Below are 20864 nucleotides of genomic sequence, written 5' to 3'. Positions count from 1 at the left end.
AAATAAAGACAAAAAACAATGACAGACGCAAAACAACTACAACGAGACAAAATAACTCCAAAGACTCGTGACGATCCCATAAAGACACAAAAGAGCCTCAAAATAAACACAAACAACAACAGGCACAAAACAACCACTAACTAAACAAGGAGACAAAAAAGAAACACAAAACAATTACAAGACAAAATAATAACAAAGACTACATAGTGATCCCATAGAAGATGCAAAAGTTCCTTAAAATAAGCACGAAGACACACAAAAAAGTAGACACAAAACAACCACTAAGACAAAGACAAAGAAACACACTACAATGACAAGCGAACACAAAGAGACACAAAACAACTACAATGAGACAAAATAACTACAAACACTCACAGTAATCCCATAAAGACACAAAGAGCCCCTAGGTAAGAATGAAGACACACAAAAAATAGACACAAAACGACCACTAAATAAACAAAAAATAACAAATACACACAAAACAACCTCTTAATAAACAAGGGGACACAAAGAAACACAAAACAACACAAAACAACTACAACAAGACAAAATAATAACACACACTCACAATGATCCCATAAAAGATGCAAAGGTTCCTCAAAATGAACATGAAGAAACACAAAAAAGTAGACACAAAACAGCCACTAGATAAACAATGACACAACAACGACAAATATACACAGAGTCATAAAATAACTACAACGAGATAAAATAATCACAAAGAGTCACAATGGTCCCAAAAAGACACAAAAGAGCCTCAAAGTAAACACAAAGACAACAGACACAAAACAACCACTATAGAAACATAAGGACACACAAAGAGACACAAATCAATCACAAAGACACAAAGAGAGCCTCAAAAAACAACATGAAGACAAAAAAAAACAAAACACGAAGCAAAGACAAAGAAACACAATTACAAAGACGCATAAGAACAACAGAAAGAACTGCAAAGAGACATTTAAAGACGTTAATTGTCATGACAGAAACTCTGCTGCGCGTAAACTTCTTTGTGTAAGTGAAATGAAAAGTGTCACTGAGCAGCTAAACTCATTACACAACAGTCAGAGGGAAACCCTCATTCAGAGCGAACCGAGGACCAACGCAGCCCAGCTAGGAATGTAAGCAGGTATTAACAGGTCCAGGCTGGCAGCACTGGATGTCTCTGAAGATACAACACGTTCTTATTTCAGCTGGGCTAAGAGACATGTTGAAGTTCATGGATGGATGGACGGACGGACGGACGGAAAAAATATACAGTATATCATCAATGACCACAGTGCAGTTGGTTCCTCACAGGGAGGTGTTATAGAGTCTTATGTCCTGAGGGACAAACGACCTCCAACCTGTCCATGGAGCAGGACAGAGACAGCAGCCTGTCACTGAACCAGCTTCTCTGCCTGACTATGGTGTCCTGTAGAGGGTGGTGGACATTGTTCATGATGGTCCGGATTTTGTTCAAGGTCCTTCCATCTCCCACCGATGTCAGGGACTCCAGCTCCAGGTGTCGTTCTTCTTCGTAGTGCTGTTCCCCAGGACACCACAGCGGAGAAGAGGACACTGGCAACGAGAGTCTGGTGGAACATGTCCAGCAGCCACTGTTTATCCAGGAGCTTGAAGTGGAAAGGGTGAGCAGCTTCAAGTACCTGGGGGTCCACATCACTGAAGACCTCACCTGGACAAGAAGAAGGCTCAACTACTGCAAGCGGCTGTACGTCCTGAGGAGGCTGAGGAAGTTTGGCATGTTGCCCAAGATCCTTGGCAACTTCTAACGCTGCGTCGTTCAGGGCATCTTGACCGGATGCACCTCGGCCATGCACCGCAAAACACCTGCAGAGAGCGGTGAAGACTGCTGAGAAGATCACCAGGACTCCATTGAACCTCCCCACAGAGCATCTACTAGCACAGAGTCCATCACCAAGGATGCTACCCACCCCCACCCCCGGACTGTTCACACTCCTACCCTCAGGCCAGAGTTGCAGGAGTGTGAAATGTACGACCCCCAGACTGAAGAAGTCTACAATCATAGACTATATAGAGTCTTTCCAATAAAAACTAATATATTTGAGCCACTGAGGGGCGAACGGGGAAAACTCTTTTGGACGCGTGTTGGATACAATAAAAACCAATGTCCCAATGCGACTTATTTTTGGTGCAAAGACCCGTTTATTTTTCTTCCATTCATGAACTTAAAAATTTAACTCAAAATACCAATATTGGCTGAATAACGCTTATCTCGACACAGAACTATATCTTACACGGTCAAAAAACTGTATGTACTCCCCTTCACACACCTGCCACTCATTATCTGGAGCTTACCTTTATGCCTTTTTCTGGCACTAATGCTCCACCTGGCGTTGAGCCCAAAAAACTACACATAAAAAATAAAACAAACCCAAAATACTTAAACATGGCTCAAACAGACTACAATGACCTGTTCACCTTTTTCAGTTTCTGTTTTCATTTCAGTTCACTGTTTACACTCTCATTTGCACAAGTTATTTTATATTTTGTATTATATGCATCTTATTATATTCTATCTCTAAGATTTGTTTTATATTGTCAGGCATCCAGGTGGACGGCAAAAGCAGAACATGTTGCTCCACTGGGCACGTGACAATAAACTCTTTCAATCTTGAATCTTTGACAAGCCACGTCGTTAAAACACCCGTTATGTTATGTTGCCAATGCTAAGACTGGTCAAGTTAGAAACGTTTTCACCAGCTTGGTTCGTTCAGTTAACAGTGAACCAGCTGTAGCTCCACTGTTTTGCCACCAGAGTGCACCACTGGTGAACGTACGCCAGACAGAGGCCGTGATCCTCACTCCAACCCTGACCTCTTCATAAAACGCCTCCTGCAGAGGTGCACAGCAGAAAAACACCAACACAACGCCATCATCTTGCAAACACCAATCCCCAGCTCAGTGTGAAAACCGCCTTCTAGCGGAGTGGCCAGTTTTTACCGTTCAAGAGAAATGATTTTTAAAACGTCTGCTGAGATATGAAGACATATAGAGTTATTAGTGATTACACAACTGTTTAGGCAAACTGAATGGGCGCCTCGTATGCAGAATACAGAGTATAGCCAAGAACGACATTGATGTTACAGATATATTTCACATTAAATGAGGTTTGTGATGCAGATGATAAAGTTGGCTGCAATCCAGATGACCTATGTAGGTTGTTGGAAAAGTAGATTAATGGCCTCCTGCTGTCCTGCAACACCAGCCATTAACCTGTTTCCACGGTGATTAATCTATCTATCTATCTATCTATCTATCTATCTATCTATCTATCTATCTATCTATCTATCTATCTTTTTTAAAATAATTAAGGAGGTAGCAAACTCAAATAAAATTATATAACACGAAGTTAAGTTTATTTAATTTATTTTTTTTTCACTGCATAAATCTAATATCTTGGTATAGTTTAGGATCTTATACGCACGTAAAAATGTTATATAATACATTTAAAAAAAATAATAGTTATAAATGATAAATGAGTGTTATTATTATTATTATTTGCAAAATAATAATTATAATAATTATTTTATTGTGTTGTATGAATGTGTGTCATTGGGTTCTGTGTAATTATTATTATTTATTTAATTTATTCATTATTTATTTATTTATGTGTGTTCCAAGTTTCAGGTTTCCAGGTTTTAACTAGAAAATAAATAAATTAATCAATAAATAAATAAATAAAAACTGTTGGGGGCGCGGCTTAATGTATCCATGGGCGTGGCTAAGTGTTACCTAGCGCCAGAGTGATTGACAGCTGAGCCGCTTAAGGCTTCAGGAGCGGAGCGGCGCTGGGAAACGACACAACTGTTAACAAAAAAAAAAACAAAAAAACAAACAAACAACTGACCTGGGGATTTAAGCACGTCCCTGGACTTTAACGCAGTTTTTCAGGACTTTACTTTTTCACTTTGGGAATAAGGAGCAACAGCCCGGAGAGACCGGAGAGGTGAGAAATGCCTGTCAGCTCAGCGCAGTGTGCATGTAGTGTACAGTTAGAATATGCAGTGATTGATAATAGTGCGTTTTAGTGGAGCATTGACAAAGAATAACAAGAGCTGAGAGCTACAAGAGGAAGTAAACTAGAAATATTTGAACAACAGAGAAGAACAGGTCATATTAAAACACAATAAAGTGATGAAAATATGAAAACAAGACAACACAGGATAAGAGAACTCTATAAAGACACAGGTAAATTAATAGAACAGGATAACACAGAGCTAAATGTAACTTATACAAACTTATATTTTTCCTGTGCTGAGTAATGCTGGTGCACCGGTATGTCATGTGTGATGTAAGTAGTATTAAGGAGGTTCAGTGACCCTAAGATGGTGCGTTCAGGTGCTCTAAGGGCTGGAAAACAGCAAGTGGCTTTGACATATTTAGCTCCAACATATCTGTTTGGACACCGGCACAGTCTTTATGTAGCCGTCGTTACATGTTTGCTAAAACATATTTGAGTTGTGTCGATCCAAGCTGCCCTTCTTATGGATCAGATAGTAGGAAACACCCTGATATGCAATGATATCATGCGCAGAGATGCAGCTGAACTCATTCAGCAACGCCAGCCAAAGAACCCAAAGTGTGCCAAAGTGTGTGTCATAATAACCTGGCAACAAAATAATCAGTTACTAGTCAACTCAGCATTTTAACACATAAGAGCGATATAAACTAAAATGAATAGAAACAGATATATAGACAATATATGTATACATATATATATAGTATATAGTATATATTCTACATTACAATAGATGGTAAAAGGAAAATAGCAATAATTTATTGTTAAATCTTTGGATAACTTGATTGGTTATTTATCATTGGTAGGTGTTACTTCGTATTTGGGACATTTGACCAGTTAAAACAAACACCAATCAACCAAATCAATCAATAAAAAAGTTTCTGAAAGACAACTACAAGCATATTTTGGAATTTGGAATGAGGCCTTTTTTTTTCTCTTTTTTTTTTTTTTTACAAAATTTGCGTAAGAAACAAACAGCCCGAAAAAGTTGAAATCGCTGAGCTCCACGTTGTTGCCCGACTGAGGCGTTCTTGAACACAACGCAGAGGGCGTTTTTATTATGGCGGCTGAACGAAACCCTCAGTCGGCTAAATGTCTGAAAATGAGTGGAAAACGTTAAAAATTGGGTCAGAAAAGACTTCAGGTCAATCCGTGTGTGTGTTTAATCCCTGGTTTGTGTGATGGCATGTGACCGTCTGCTGGTCTGGGATTAAACGTCCTCGTCTCGTCACAGATTACTTGTGTCTCTCTCTGTCACACATTTATGCTTCTATCTCTGTGAGGGCATCCATTGGCATTAATGTGAACCTGAGTCAGCCTCCATAAAGCCAAACATTGAAAAGACCTGTCCTGAAGGAAAGGCCAAATTGTCCTCTATCCCAAGGTCTGAGACTTAAACAAATTCAGTCAAACAAATGAAACTGTAATATTATACTTTTGTTTTTGTTTATTCAAGAAAATGAATAATTGGTATATATCTGTGAGTTGTAAAAGTAAACGAAGACTTGTTTCCAGTATGTGCTGTGATCTCCTTGTAACTAAATGTTTCTGGTAACTGCTGATCTGCCGTTTACAGCAGCTTGGAGGAATTTTAGCCCATTCCTCAGAGCAGAACCACTTCAGTTCTGAGATATTGGTGGGTTTCCTCACATGAACTGCTTGCCTCAGGTCCTTCCACAACATTTCTATAGGATTAAGGTCAGGACTTTGACTTGGCCGTTCCTAAACATTCATCTTGTTCTTCTTTAACCGCTCTTTTGTAGAACCACTTGTGTTCTTGGTTCTCGTTGTCTTGTTGCAGTTTCTCTTCACATTCAACTCATGGACAGATGTCCTGACATTTTCTTTTAGAGTTCACTGGTAGAATTCAGAATTCATTGGTCCATCAGTGATGACAGGCCGTCCTGGTCCAGATGCAGCAGAACAGGCCCAAACCAGGACATTAGCACCCCCATGTTTGATGGAGGGATGAGGTTCTGATGTTTCATCTCCAAACATGACGCCTCTCATTTAAACCAAACTATTCTACTTTGGTCTCATCTGTCCACTAAACATTGTAAAAATAGTCTTCTGTCTTGTCCACGTGATGTTTAGAAATGTTCTTTCTGGAGAGCAGTGTCTTTGTCCATCACACCATGGTTGTTCAGTGGATTCACCACCATCAACATTAGCCAATGTGAGAGAGGCCTTTAGCTGCTTAGACGTTCCCCTGGGTTCCTTTGGGACGTCTCAGACTATTATGGAGTGATCTTTGTTGGTGGACCACTCCTGTGGAGGGGAACAGTCGTCTTCAATCTGTCTGACTGTGGATTATTTGTGGGTTCCAAACTCTTTAGAGATGGTTTTGGAACCTTTTCCAGCCTAATGAGCAACAACTACTCTTTTTGTGAGCTCCTCAGAAAGCTCCTTTGTCCATTGCCATCATACACTTCTGCAAACATGTGTTGTGAAGATCAGACTGAGACAAATCCCTGATTTATTTCAACTAAACCAGGGACTGAACCACACCCAAGTCTCATTACATTGATAAAAACACTTCTCAATACATCGACTCCGATTGGACCTCGAAGTTAACTTAAACACAAAAGCACAATATTTCTGTTTCATTTGTTTCATTGGGGTCTCTTTGTCTACTATCCGCTGATGTTTTGAGTCATTTTTATGCTGAAATGTAAAAAATTCTGAAGAATGCCACTACTACTAATACTTTTGATACATATCCTCACAAAAACATAAGGACACACACTCATTCTATAATGACAACAGGATGATCTAAACAGGAGATTGGACCAAAATCCAACTGTTTATCCTACACACAGATTAAAGGCCCAGATGTTAAAGGATGGATTTGCAGACTGTGTGTGTGTCTGCTCTAGTCTTACTTATGTCGTGAGGACTCGACCTCTCTTCTGGGGACAAAAATTCATTAGGTCTACAAAAAATGAGTCAGACAGTGTACAACCTTTCACTCCTATCATATTTCAGTATCTCTCTCTCTTTTTATTTCAGGATTACTGCCAGCATGCTCCGTCGTCCGTGACATCCCAGCTACAGCTGCACAGAGGTAGGAATACTATTGGGAGATTTTTTGAAGAACTCCAAGGGAATTTAGGGAATTTCCTGGAACGCCCAGGGTGGGACTCGGACTGTTGTCGGTTTTTCCTGTTTGCTTGTTGTAGCCGAAGACTATCACTTCCTGTTCTGGCCTTGTCTGGACACACAAGAGAGAAATACATATACAGTGTATAAAGACACAGGAAGTGCACTGAACGGTTAAATATATTCCTTCCTGGAACTCTCATGTCTGGTTAGTGACCTCCTGCTACAGAGGAAATTGTGCATTTATAGCACATTTTAATTCATTAAAGACACATTTAAAGGAATCACAAAGCAACATGTCAATAAGGAGAGAACTAGAACTTGTGAGAGCAAATATTTTGAGGGTTACGAGAAGCAGCATCGTAGATGAGGGTCCCAGATGAAGGTAGAAGATGGAGACAGGAAGCCTGGAGTCTAAACACTGGCAGTGGTGAAGCAGATAGGCAAAAGGAGACGCCCTGGACAACCAGAGACGGTCTGAAAGAACCACAATGAATTGGATGATGGAGGACAGTAAGATCTGGAAGAGTCTTCCACTCTCCAAGGGAGTGTCCTACATTACAAACCTTCAACACTTACCTCAAGCAGTGGTTAAAAGCAAACCAGTCTTGTAACCATTGACTTTCATCTTCTTAGTGATGTTTTGTCTTGTGATGTGCTCTTATTGTGATCTATTGTCCTGTTCTATGTCTTATCATGTTTTTGTGTTACCTGCCTAGGGACTGCAGATGCAAATTAGCATTGTTGCTATAATCCAGCATATTTACGTTTATTGCTATCTTTAACACAAAGAGATTTTAATAGTTTTTCAGACTTTCAAAACATTATATAAGCTTTCAAGCTCTGAGTTGCTCCTTTTAGTGCAGTTTCAAAATGTGGTGTTACATACTTAATTTCATCTACCCCATATTTTCTGCTGGCTCTCCGCAGGCCAGCGGCAGCTACCCCTCCGACTCCCCAGAGACGGAGCCCGAACCCGGGGCTGACAAGAGCCGGGTAATGCGATGCCACCACCCTCTGCACGCGGAGCCGGAACATGCCATAACCACCTGACGGGACGGGCAAAATGATGGCCTCTGTGGTTGTCGGGGGCAACCGGAAGAAGTCCCTCACGTTGAGAGGCGTCGATCCGGAAACCTGCATGATCGTGTTCAAGAACCACTGGGCACAGGTTGACCAACTCCGCCACGTATACTAAACTTCACCGACTCGCTTCCCTGTTTTGTCTTTTTTAATCTCTTCTGCCTCTCGCTCTCGGCCTCTTTGGTCTGTCCTATTTTCCTCATAATGGCTGCCACTGAGTGTGTATGTGTGTGTGGTGTGTGTGCATTACTGACCCAGACTTTGGCCCTTAAACACAAGATCCATTTAGGACAAATCGTTCTCCACGGCCGCCAAGAAAACTATTGTCTGTGTGGTCCTTGTCTGAGGCAGCCAAGGTCAAAGGTTAACACAAGTCCGGACAGTGAATGACATTCTTCTCGTCCTCTTTATCTCCTTTCATTCATGTGTTCAACCTTCCCGCAGCTATTTGCCAGAGCTTAGTTATTTCGTTCAGAGCTTTGTCTAAAAACCGAAATTGGGATCAATTATTTGAGAAAAAAAAAAATGTCATTACTCATTGCGTGTTTTTGCCTCCATCGATGGCGCATCAGAGGGGCTAACCCAACTTGTGTAGCCCTGGTACAGTCTGGTTTCCCAGAATGCATTTGGTGAATGTTCATGTTGAAGCTTCAGGAAACATGGCCAGTGAAGATTTCAACTTGTCTGGAGACTCTGGAGTTTCTTCTGTAGAAAGGACACTGGAACAGTCAAGCTCAGACATCAGGAATAGAGTTTATTGAGTAAAGTATACAGCTGGAGTTACCTCACCTTATATTCACCAGAAAATCCTTACCCTGGACAGAGCTTTCACACTAACTCAGCCCTATATTTTAGTTTGCAATCCATTTATGGTCCTCGAGTCTTACCCCTACCCCCTCCCGTCATCCAGAGTCCTAACTTCGGAGTCCAACTTGTCCGAACTACCAAGGTTCAAAATTAAAAAGGCCGAAGGCGTCGATAGTTGTGCATTATTTTGAACACAGGGAATTCCTAGTGGCCATTGGAGGAACTGCAGCTTAAAACTCCACAACATAGCAGTGATGGCTCCTCGGTTTAGTGGAGAAAAAAATTTAATAAATTTCAACCTTCCCCTGTTGTTTAGAAAATATTTGGAATTGGGTGCATTGGTACCTTTAACTTCTTCTGCACTTATTTCCCTGTTTGTATGATGTGTTCATGTTCAAAAAGTGGATGAAAAGCCATTTACCGTTTAGATGCCTTTGCTGGCTGTCCCTGCGCAGGTCGTGAAGATCCTGGAGAAACATGAGCCGGGCCGTGGCGGCGGCAGCGCCTTGAGTTTCCTCTCTGGTCATGGCAGCAGCAGCAGTGGCAGCTCTGGAGCGCTACGTCTTGGCCCCATCCCGGCCGACGAAGCCAGCGCCGTCCAGAACTACGTGGAACACATGCTCTTTCTGCTGATGGAGGAAGAGTCGGGGCAGGGTAAGAATAAACCAAACACTTCCTGTATGTCGGGTAAGTTGTGCCATACCTGACTTCATGGCTGTTCATGCGCTGGTTCCCAGGGGGAGCGATGGGTCCTATCCTGGAGTTCGTGGTCCTGGAGGGTGTGATGGAGAGGCTGTTTCTGTGGAGCCTGAGGAGACAGTTCACGGAGGACATGAAGCTGGAGCAGCTCAGGATGTACCAGATGCTTCTGTCCCAGGCCAGACAGCCTCTGCTGCACCATAAACCGGTTCTGCGGCCTCTCATGATGCTGCTCGCCTCCTGTGCAGGAGCTGCAACTGGTGAGCTGCTGGTGAAAGTTAGATGACAATCTAATCTTAGCTAAGCTTTGCACAAAGACTGGAAACCATTAAATAACTAGCAATACCTCAGATAGTTATACATTGGATTATTTGAAGTCTAGCAGCTGTAACTGCCTTGAGTTTTGTCATTGCGGAGCAATTTCAAGACATGCAGCACAGAACCACAAACAAATGTCAAAATATTCCTATAAAGCTGTCTCAAAACTACATTAAGTGGCTCAGCAAGAAACTTATCAAGTCTCCTGATGTTTACCACACGTGGGCCAAACATTCTCAGAAAGACTGGATTTACTCCAACCAGAGAGAAACTAGCAGATCAAGTGTTAATATGGGCTATTAGGGTTAGGGTTAGGGTTAGGGATTGGATTATTAAAGGTTCACACCACAGTCTGTTCTGATTGAGGTGGTTACGTGAGGCATTTTTATTCTGATTATTGTTGGAGTACAAAGGTGTTTACAGTACTAGAACTCTGACTGCAGTGGATTTCCTTCTCCTTAGCTTGAAGTAATTACTGTAAAAACCAACTGTGTTCAACACTAGAGGAGTCCTCTGCAGCTGGTTAGTCTGCCTAATGACATCAAAGTTGTTTTAAGTTGTTAATAAGGAAGTGATTTTGCATACCGTAGGTGTAGTCAGTAAGTTGTTTAATCAGTAACCTGGTCAGGTAATCACCTGCGTGCCCCTCCTCCCCCTGCAGACAGCGGAGGTGTGGTGGAGGCGGAGCTTGTCCTCCTGCTGAACCAGCTTTGTGTAGCTCTGGTCAAAGATCCCTCAGTGCTGGAACTGTTCTTCCACACTAGTGAGGACCAAGGAGCTGCAAACTTCCTGCTCTTCTCCCTGCTCATACCGTATACACACAGGTAGGTACACACAAATGTTGTATTCAAAGGAATACACCCAGGTATACACTGACACATATGTGTACATGCATAGGTGGGTATACACACACTCAGAAATACAAAAACAAAGAGAGATTAATGCACAGAAATAACACACAAAAATGCACAGGGTGCATACACAAGTACACACAGATATACAGTATACTATAGGTATATACAACCTTAGGTATACCATACAAGTATACATACACACGGGTTGCCGGGATAGCTCAGTGGGTAGAGCTGGCGACCCATGTGCCGAGGCTGAGTCCTTACTGCAGCGGCCCAGGTTCGAGTCCGACCTGTGGCCCTTTACTGCATGTCATCCCCCATCTCTCTGCCCCCCTTTCCTGTCTACCTTCAGCTGTATCTATAATAAAGGCAACAAAAGCCCAAAAAAAAAATATTACAAAAAAAAAAAAGTATACATACACACACACTTATATTTATGCATAGAAAATATGTTCTGCGGGTATATACAACCTTGGGTATACACATAAGTATACAAACACAAAGGTGCTTATGTTTATACACATACACAAAACACTAAAGTACACACATACTGTTGGTATACACATGGTATATACAAATACATGGGTTGCAAATTGTAGTTATAGGCAACCTTGGGTATACATTCAAGTATACAAACACAAAGGTACTTATGTTTATGCATAGAAATAACACACAAAAACACACAGGGTGCACACACAGTATACACAGATATACACTGTTGGTATATACACAACTTTATATAGGTATGCCATGCAAGTATACACACAAATGCACATTTATGCATAGAAAACACACAGCAAAGACAAATATACACACAGACTCCAAATATGAGATACACACAGCTAGATACATACAAGCTTAAGTATGCACACAGGGTATACACCTGGTATATACATACACGCGTATTGCACACATATATACTGTAGTTATATACAACCTTAGGTGTACACATACAAACACAAAGGTCCATACACAGATACACAAAACACTAAAGGTATACACATGGTTTATACAAATACATAGGCCGCCCAGACAAGTATACACAGAAACGTACTGTAGGCATATATTCTATGAATAGAAAGTTTACAAAAATCCTTTCTTTATTATAATTATTTGTCTCTCTTTCAGACAGGGTCTAGTCGGTCAACAGGCCCGAGACGCTCTGCTGCTCATCATGTCTATGTCGGCCACTGAGCCTCGAGTAGCTCAGCACATCGCAGAGAACACATACTTCTGTCCTGTAAGTAGAAAAATTAAGAAATTCATACACGAAAGGCCGCTAAACAGAAACCCAGGGCGCTGTGCCATGAGGGTCTTTCACAACCAAACCTTCCCTTTTAATTCACCTCTTCTGATTGTCTAGTTATGTCTGTTGGATCATCAGCTGGTCTAAAAAATGACAAGCATCGATTCAGGATTAGCCGAGGAGATGTGGGTCATCATAAAAACACAGTGAGAAGAGGCTCGGCCCATTCGTATTAGCAGTCCACTGACACTCCCTCCACATCCTTCCATTTACTTGTTGATTACTTTGTAGCTGGTGAAGTCGACAAAACTGACTAGTCGACTAGTTTGTACAGCACTGTTTTAGTAAGAGTTGATGTAACACACCGGTGAGACCCAGAGCTAAACTGCAGATGGGTTAGCAATGTGAACAGTCCTTTTTTTTCTTAAGAAATTGTTCATAAAATGTTTTACAAAGGATAGTTAAATAAATGTACAAATTTCCATAATGTACTTCTTTTCCCTAAAACAAAGGGAAACATTTGGAGTTGACGTTATTTATATATTATTATGCTATTATGTATAGCATAGCATAGCATAGCATAGCATAGAACTAAAAGGAGCTCGAAAAATTATTTAACTTACACATATTTTCCTGCAGGTAAAGAAATAAAAATGGTATTAATTGTGTTTTTCTGAGTATGAAGAGGAAGTTGAAAATTGTAAGAAATGCATTTCAGATTGTTATGAATCAGCGACTGTTATAACATGAATGGAACCAGTATTTTTTTTTTTTTTTTTTGGTGGAGTGCATAAGCCCTTTGCCCCCCATTCATCTTCTCACTGCATTGTAATCTCATTATCACAAGTTATGTAACAAACTAATGAGCTCATACTGCTTCCTCGGGGACTGTATGTGTGACAGATATTGAGAGAGAAAGGAGAGAGAAGGAGAAAACTGAAGAGCGAGAAACTTTACTGATGACAGGAAAACCAAGAAGAAAGAGCGATAAAGTAAAATAAGAGAAGAAATTGTGTAAAAATGTAAGGGAAGTGGATGTTACACAGAAAATAAAAAATATTAGAGCACTGATGGAAAATAATCTTACAGAATGAACAGAATAAATACATTAATAACAGAAATCTATTTAAATCAATCCTCTAACATTACTGAAAGACAAGAAGTACATGTTTTGTTTACTTCGCTCTGTCGGCCATATTGGCTCCATCCATGCCAGTTTCTGCTGTCACTGTTAGTGTGAGAGGAGGAGGAGGAGGAGGTGGAGGAGGAGGAGGAGGAGGAGGAGATGGTGAGGGTATGTGAAAGGGCAAGCATGTGCTACCTGTGTGTGTGTGTGTGTGTGTGTTAGATTTAAGCCCATGTGACCACGCGTTGACCTCAATCTTTATGTAGAGAGGAGATTAGTAAATCAGCGTGAGATTGGCTCATACACAGAGAGGGATTAGCAAATCTGCACGTGATTGGACGGTCGCCCGAGCACTAACGAGACTCAAAGCTGCTGCTGCTGCTGCTGCTGTTTATACTGATGTTTTGTCCTGATGCTTTCTCATCCTCATTCCTTCCTTACTCTCCTATCACCTTCTGACTGTGCAGCTACAGTTAGCTTAGAATAAAAACTGCAATCACACGGAAGCACAGAATGGTTCTTTCCAAAGCTAAAAACATCACCCTACCACTACCTCCTGACACTTGTGAATTAACAATGACATAACAACATAGCATAGCATAGCATAGCATAGCATAGCATAGCATAGTAGTGAGTTTTGTTGGTGCATGAAGGTTGATATTTATACCCTTTTACAAGTAAACAGCATTTTTTTCTCGCCATCAGATTTGTTCCCCATTTTCAACTCTTGTCATAAGAGTCGTATCTTCTCATGATGTCCATTAAATGAACAAAGGTTTGTGTGTTTACAGGTGCTGGCCACAGGTCTGTCCGGTCTGTACTCGTCTCTTCCGGCCAAGCTGCAGGTTTACAGTGAAGACTGGCACTGCCTGGACCAGGCTGACTGGCAGCAGGTAACCATGGCGACAGCAATCGTGACATGCGTACGCACTGTGCGTTAGCATATTAACATTTGCTGACTAGCTCCACAAAGTTCCGCTGAGGATAATGGGAACGCCATTAGCTTCGCAGGTGCTATATTCGGTCATAAACTGTCAGTCCTGGCTGATTTGGCAACACCTGCAGTTACTGATAGCAACGATAAATGTGATTTAATGCTAAAAGTAACATAATTCTCAGGTCAGCAAGGACTTTTAGCATATATTTGTGACTTTATGCTAGCTTGAGCAGCAGCACACAGTGAAAAGTATACCTGGCTGAGAAGTCGGACGTGCGCGGCTCTTCATCTAGTAGCTCAATGTGGCCGCTACTTCCAATTCCGTTACCATTACATTTTGTTTTGTTGATGCTAGTGCTAATCTCAGTATCAAAACATTTCCTGGATAGCCCTCCAACTAATCAGAGCCATTTTGTTGTAACCCTAACCCTGTAGATAGCAATAATATGAATAACAATGACTGAATGACTGATGAAGTCTCTTATACCTTGTGTTTGTTTCAACAGGTCCCAGCTCTTGTACACTTCCTGCATTCTCTGGACTTCTGTAGTGCTGTTACCAAGGTAATGTACAGCGCACACATATGCACATGTATATATAAAACCATCCAATTTAAAAAGTTCCCTCCACTTTTAATCTTTCCATTCGTCTTTGTCTCTTTTTCAGGTCGCTCATCCCTCCATCCGGTCCCAGCTGCTGGGTTACATCTACAACGGCTTCCTCGTGCCTGTGCTCGCCCCGGCTCTGCACAAGGTATCGCTGTTGTCCTGTGTCAGTTTCATTCTGTGGTTTTGCTTCACTTCTGGTCAAATTGCATCTTCTGCTTCCAACCCATCACTGGAGGGCTCACAGGAAAGACGTTTAGTCATAGTTATTCTGATTAGATCTGCCCATTTTCATTTGCTAACCTGACATCGAGTCACAGTTGCAACAGGTTAAGCATGGTACCCAGGTCAATCGCCTCAGCGCGTGCTGAAGCAGACATTACCACATCATCTGCATAAAGTCTGAGGATACCATACCAGACACATCCATTACCTTGGCAACACCTTAAAGGTCCTATTCATGAATATCATAAACGACTCCATTGTTTCAGCCACTTAAACATATTTGACGTAGCGTTGAGGGTACAGGCATCTCTGATCCGATTAGAGTTTATGTGAATATCTTAGGGTGGACATGAATGGACTGGCCTCTTATTTAATCACATAATCATTGGTGTGTAGCTGACAGTGGAGGAGGTGATGACCACCACAGCGTACCTGGATCTCTTCCTGCGCTCTATCTCCGAGCCCGCCCTCCTCCAGACCTTCCTGTCCTTCATCCTGCTGCACACCCACGACAACGTTCACATCCTGGACACGCTGGTCAGCCGGGTCAACACGCCTTTCCAGGTAGCACCCAATCCTGTGATAGAGTATAGCCATTTTTAAAATATTGCAATTCAGGACGCTGAGGAGCTATGACCTTTCACTTTTGCATGTCTACCAGTTGGGCACGGTGTCGCTGGCGCTCTTCAGGACTCTGATTGGTCTCTTCTGTGAAGATGTAATGCTGCAGCTGGTGTTCAGGTCAGTCCAAAAGCTCCAGGGAGAATTAAACCTTTGTTTACATGCACTTACGATGTTCTTTCACTTGATACAAAACCACGTTAAAACAGGATTTCATGAATGTGAATTTTGTCACAATCAGGTGCTTCAAGAGCAACTTTAACAGTCACATTCAGTAAGACGTCTTATTAGATAATTCTTCTTTACATGGACTCTAAATAAAATGACCTGATCAGGTCTATGTGTGTACTATCGAACTTTATTGACTCTGCTGGTGTTTCAACCAATAAAAGAAAAATAACTCTGCATCAATTGGATAGTCCTCCAACCAATCAGAACCATTTTGTTGTTAACAAATTCAACTCCACGGAGCTCAGATGACACGTATGACTACTGTTACTCTTCTGTCCATCACCACATTAAGCCCCGCCCCCAAACGATTTGACTGGCAAAATTGCCAGAGCAGAACCAGTTACCAACAGAGAGACTCCAGACCAACTTTTCAAACTATAATGAGTCCGTTCCGACTTGCTGATCCATGTGTGTCCATGTCACCTCAGGTATCTGATTCCCTGCAGCCACCTGAACAGGAAACAGCACTACTCCTTAAAGCAGAGGGACTGTTATTCCTCCAGCGCCGCCTCCTTCCTGCTCCTCATGCCCTCCTGGTGCCCGGTGTACCTCCACAACTCACACTCAGAACACATCCACTGGCCCAAAGGAGCAGGTCAGTACAAGCAACACATACAGTACGTACCCTCAAGTACATACTTTATATACTCACTTGAATTCTCTGTGTGCGTCTGTTAGATCTGTCAGTATCGGACAGTGTCGGCTACTGTCGCGGTTCAGACTTTCTGATGGATGTAAACTACCTCCATTACCTCTGGGATGCCCGCCAGGCGATTTCCACTTCCCACTGGTTTGTATTTCTCAGCCTGGTCCTGATTATCGTCAGTAAACTGGCAGTTTGGGGTGATGTGACGTAGCTTCTGTTGCTAGAAGAAGAGATTATTCTCCAGCTTCATCTAGAAACATGACATAGTGATACAGTGACTCCCCAACTCTGCATCAGAGCAGTGAAAGTAAATTCATTTAGTTTAAAGCGGTTCATTGTTTTGAAGTGACATCTGCTGGGCAGCCTGTAGCATTGCATTTCAAGTAAAAGATGAAAGGACGTGATGATGCCAATGCCAAAGTCCATTAGACTTGTTTTGTTTGTAAGATTACCAGGTGGTGGTGGTGACTCCTTTGATTGCAAAAAGATTTCTGATTGTATACACTTAGACTTTCTTTTTTATTGTCATTCAAAGCTATTTGAATTTAAGAATTCTTGTGAGATGAAGTTTTTTGTGGTGTTTTGGACCAGTATAACACACACATATTTTGAAAGTTCTACTAACCATCAACACTGTAAGGAATGGGATGTATAAAATCTCATAGAGTTCTAATGCAGTAGGGTTTATCCTTCCAGAGAACATGAATATTTGTACTAAAGTTTGTGCATGAGCTCCCATAGTTGTTGAGATATTGAAGTTGAAAGTGGTGGACTAAGCTAATATCTTTGCCCTCCACTGGGGCTATCCTGGTAGCATGTCTAGAAAGCAGAAGAAATATAATAGAGAATTTTTGGCAACGCCCCATTAAAGATTAATTTATACATCCAACATCATCAGTTCACTTTGGTTTTTATCTGCAGGGCGTGTCGGCTCTGGTCGGCTCCTTACGACGGGATTGATCCTCCACCTCAAGAGTACCGATCTGACACTCCAGGGGAAGACGCAGAAGATGAAGAAGAGATCGTAGGGCGAGTCAAGAGTGACTCCATTTGCTCTTTGGTTATCACTCCCCCGCCTTTAGCTCTTTCCCCTACCCCATCCTCCTCAGACACCGTCTCCACTAGCAACCAAGCAGGGAGAGCCAGCTCTGCCTTGGAGCTGGAGTGGGACGACATTTTTGCGGATGAGGATCTTTCGTCATCACCGGCGATAAATATGGCGCTCTCAAATGGCGGCCTAACGTCAGAGGCCGAAAGCCAACGCACTCCCCCGCTGCCCCCCCGGCACATCCAGGAAATGAGACGCAGTGCGACCAAGCTGGTGCACGGTTCATACGTCGAGGAATCCGAGTTTCAGGATGACGTGCTGGTCTACGATCTCGTCGCTCAAAAAGACACGAAGGCGGCCATTTTGGAGCGAATCATGGCAGCAAATCGGCGAGCCCGCGGAAGCATCTCGAAAGGCCAGCGAGTGTCAACGGCAATGCCGACGACAACATGGAGGACGGTTATGGAAACTGTTAACAGCATTATGTCAACAAGGAGAAGGAGTGAGGATTATGGGAAGGAGGTGACGAGGAGGAGGAGGAGTGAGGACTGTGGCAACGACATGGAGGAGGAAGAGGATGAGGTAAAGGAGATAACTGATCAAGGAGAGCTAGAGGGACGTCAACGCTTTGCCAGTGGTTCTGATGCTAAGAATCACATCATAGACGAATGTGATGATGCTGAGAAAGACGGACAGCAAAACGGCAACCTGAGTGACCTCTCAACTTGCAACAATCACGTGCACACAACGCAACAACTGCACAAGCCTCAATCTTTAGCAGCAACAAAGACTTTACCCAATGGCCATCGCAAATCTGAGCCCTCTGTGTCCACAACCAATGCCAAGTCTCCAAGTCTGCCCGTGAACAAAGTCACCCACAACAACAACAACAACAACTTCCTGTCCCAGTACCGTGAGCTCATGCTGTCTTTAGGGGTGGAGCCAGACTGTGAAGACATCACAGATGACACGACCACATTCAGGAAGCGAGTTCAAGAGCTGAGGCAGAAACTTGAGGAGGAAGAGGAGGAGCTTAGCGCTGGAGTTTGTTTCAGCTCCTCGCAGGGTGACGCAGAGAAAGAGGGGGAGGATGAGGTGATGGAGGAAGAGGAGGAAGAGGAGAGGAGGAGCGACACTAAGAAAGGCAGCATGAGTCATGGAGTTCCATTTACAGGTATGTACTGAGTCAGGGTTCAAAACACTTTCACTTGGACATCGTAGCAGTTCTCCTGCTAACCTGTAGTTCCTCCATGATGCAACAGGTCCTTTTATCAGCGTCCTGTTGTCCCGACTGGAGAACCTCCTGGAAAACTCCATAGCCGTGAACCTGCTGGTGACAGGCATCCTTGCACAGTTGGCGTCATACCCGCAACCCCTCCTGAGATCCTTCCTACTCAGCACAGACACAAACAACCAGCTCAGCGTACGAACACTCTACCAGGTAACGCCTGAACTAATAGTAGCTCTTTCACATTTAAACCATGAACACAGACTACTGCCACCTGCTGGTATGAAACGTTATTTCCTCTCAAACAGATGCAGAATGTATGTTTTCCAGTTTACCATTGGCTGTAGTATTTGTGGTGGGTCTGTACCTTGACATACACATTTTTGGGACCATGGGAGGAAGTCCCATTGAGAAGGATACCTTCTTGCTGACTAGCCATTGCAATAAAATAATGCTAGATTAATATTGTGTGTACTCTTGTACCTGTGGTGTATTCCTAGGTGATGGAGTCGGTGCATGCCCAGATAGAGTGCTACGTTGCAGCCAGACCAGACTACCCGGCCCTGGTCACTCAGGCTTGGAGGTTCCTGTTGGTTAAAGACCAAGATGGGAAATTCAGAGGTTAATGATCATCACCACACACACACACACACACACACACACACAAAGATGATTAATATGTTAATTAATGAAGCTTGGGGTTGTTGGTATTTTACTGCTATTTTACCTAGCTTCTAGCCTCCTAGCTAACAGTAGCTCTTCTTAGTTTCCTGGTCTTCCAGCTAATAGTAGCTCTTTCTAACTTCTTAGCCTTCCAGCTAATATTAGCTCCTCCTAGCCTCCCAGCCAATAGTAGCTCTTCCTACCTTCCTAGTCTCAAACTTGTGATGATCAGTTGTTGTAACACACAATGACCACAAGGTGACAGTAGGTTCTTTATGCACCAGAGTTATGCAGGTTGATAGTTCCTAGCTTCCTCGTCCCCCAGCCAATTGAAGCTCTTCTTAGCCTCCTAGCTAACAGTAGGTCTTCATAGCTTCCTAGCTAAAAAACTAAATAGATTTCTTTTCCCCATGTCTCCCACAGAGAGCCTCCAATCTCAGGGCAGCGATGTCATCCTGGATCCATCTCTTCCCAATGGCTCAGTGAAGAATGCTCTGGCTTTGCCTCCTCTCAGTGTCCTGCCGCCCTGCCCTCCTATTCCTGCCCAAGCCAAAAGCCGAGTGTTCGCCATCATCCTGTTTGCAGAGTTCCTGAAGGAGCTGGCTGCCATCGCCCAGGAGCACAGCATCGCATTGGACTGTTCTGCTGAGGAATAATACTCAACATCATTCACAGAAGACTTTTTGCATCATGTGTTTTTCACAATTTAAGTGGATTTTACAGCAAAATATAAACCTGTATAAACACTATGTACAGCATATTCCTGGGAGCACTTGAAGATGTCTTTGAAGGAGATTATTTTGAAGAGAAATCAAGTTTTCGACATGTTTTTGGGGTCTGTGCAAATAGTTTTGTTAAATCTAGTTGCACTAATTTGTGGAGGCATATATGAATAAAAAAAGTGCACCGGCCATTTTAAATCAAGCCCTTGCTGCTCTGGATGCAATAAATAAATAAATGTTAAAAATAAAACTAACCTTAAATACACTGAAGTGACTTTACACTAAATAGACCTGAAAGATAACAAGTTAGCAGCCTGAGAAGAATAGTGTACATTCAATACTGCAGAATTCAACGCCTTCTTTGATGTCATTTAATGAACATCATTTTTATTATTATTATTTTACAGGCACTACATTTGCCAGATGTTTAAAGATAAATCAAGTTTTCCACATGTTTTTGGGGTCCGTGCAAATTGTTTTGTTAAATCTTTGCTCTAATTTGTTGAGACATACACTGTAAAAAGAAAAATCGTAAAATAAACGGTCAAATGCAGCGGCTGTGAAACAAAATGAAAGTCAAATCTTATGAAGAGAAATTTTAATTCGATTTCTCCAGAATAAATCAATAAAAACTAAGCACATGCTGAAAATGATAAAATTTTAA

At 42.3% G+C, this 20864-nt stretch overlaps 1 protein-coding gene across 1 annotated transcript; it reads left to right on the top strand.

The window, feature by feature from the left end:
• The first annotated feature begins 8192 nt into the window (after nucleotides 1-8192).
• On the top strand, nucleotides 8193-20278 carry LOC311493902 (FHF complex subunit HOOK-interacting protein 1A-like). The gene is made up of 16 exons (XM_084552722.1): nucleotides 8193-8312; nucleotides 9487-9685; nucleotides 9769-9990; nucleotides 10710-10872; nucleotides 12031-12142; nucleotides 14066-14167; nucleotides 14718-14774; nucleotides 14878-14964; nucleotides 15438-15605; nucleotides 15703-15782; nucleotides 16322-16488; nucleotides 16572-16683; nucleotides 17461-18761; nucleotides 18850-19028; nucleotides 19316-19436; nucleotides 19902-20278. Exons 1-16 carry the CDS (start codon nucleotides 8208-8210, stop codon nucleotides 20132-20134), a joined length of 3408 nt encoding a protein of 1135 aa, XP_084408848.1. The 5' UTR covers nucleotides 8193-8207; the 3' UTR covers nucleotides 20135-20278.
• The last annotated feature ends 586 nt before the right edge of the window (nucleotides 20279-20864 follow it).

The sequence above is a fragment of the Chelon labrosus genome, assembly GCF_963514085.1.
Source record: "Chelon labrosus genome assembly, chromosome: 1".
NCBI classification, from domain to species: Eukaryota; Metazoa; Chordata; class Actinopteri; order Mugiliformes; family Mugilidae; genus Chelon; species Chelon labrosus.
Note: the sequence above shows the minus strand (reverse complement) of the source record. Positions and strands in the feature narration are given on the sequence as shown.

What these genes read in the sequence shown, in the direction of transcription:
- LOC311493902 (XM_084552722.1), top strand. Translation starts at nt 8,208, where the DNA reads ATGATGGCCTCTGTGGTTGTCGGGGGCAACCGGAAGAAGTCCCTCACG. An exon ending in CCACTGGCCCAAAGGAGCAG is followed by an intron (nt 16,489 to 16,571) that starts GTCAGTACAAGC and finishes TGCGTCTGTTAG; the next exon opens with ATCTGTCAGTATCGGACAGT. An exon ending in TCATGGAGTTCCATTTACAG is followed by an intron (nt 18,762 to 18,849) that starts GTATGTACTGAG and finishes ATGATGCAACAG; the next exon opens with GTCCTTTTATCAGCGTCCTG.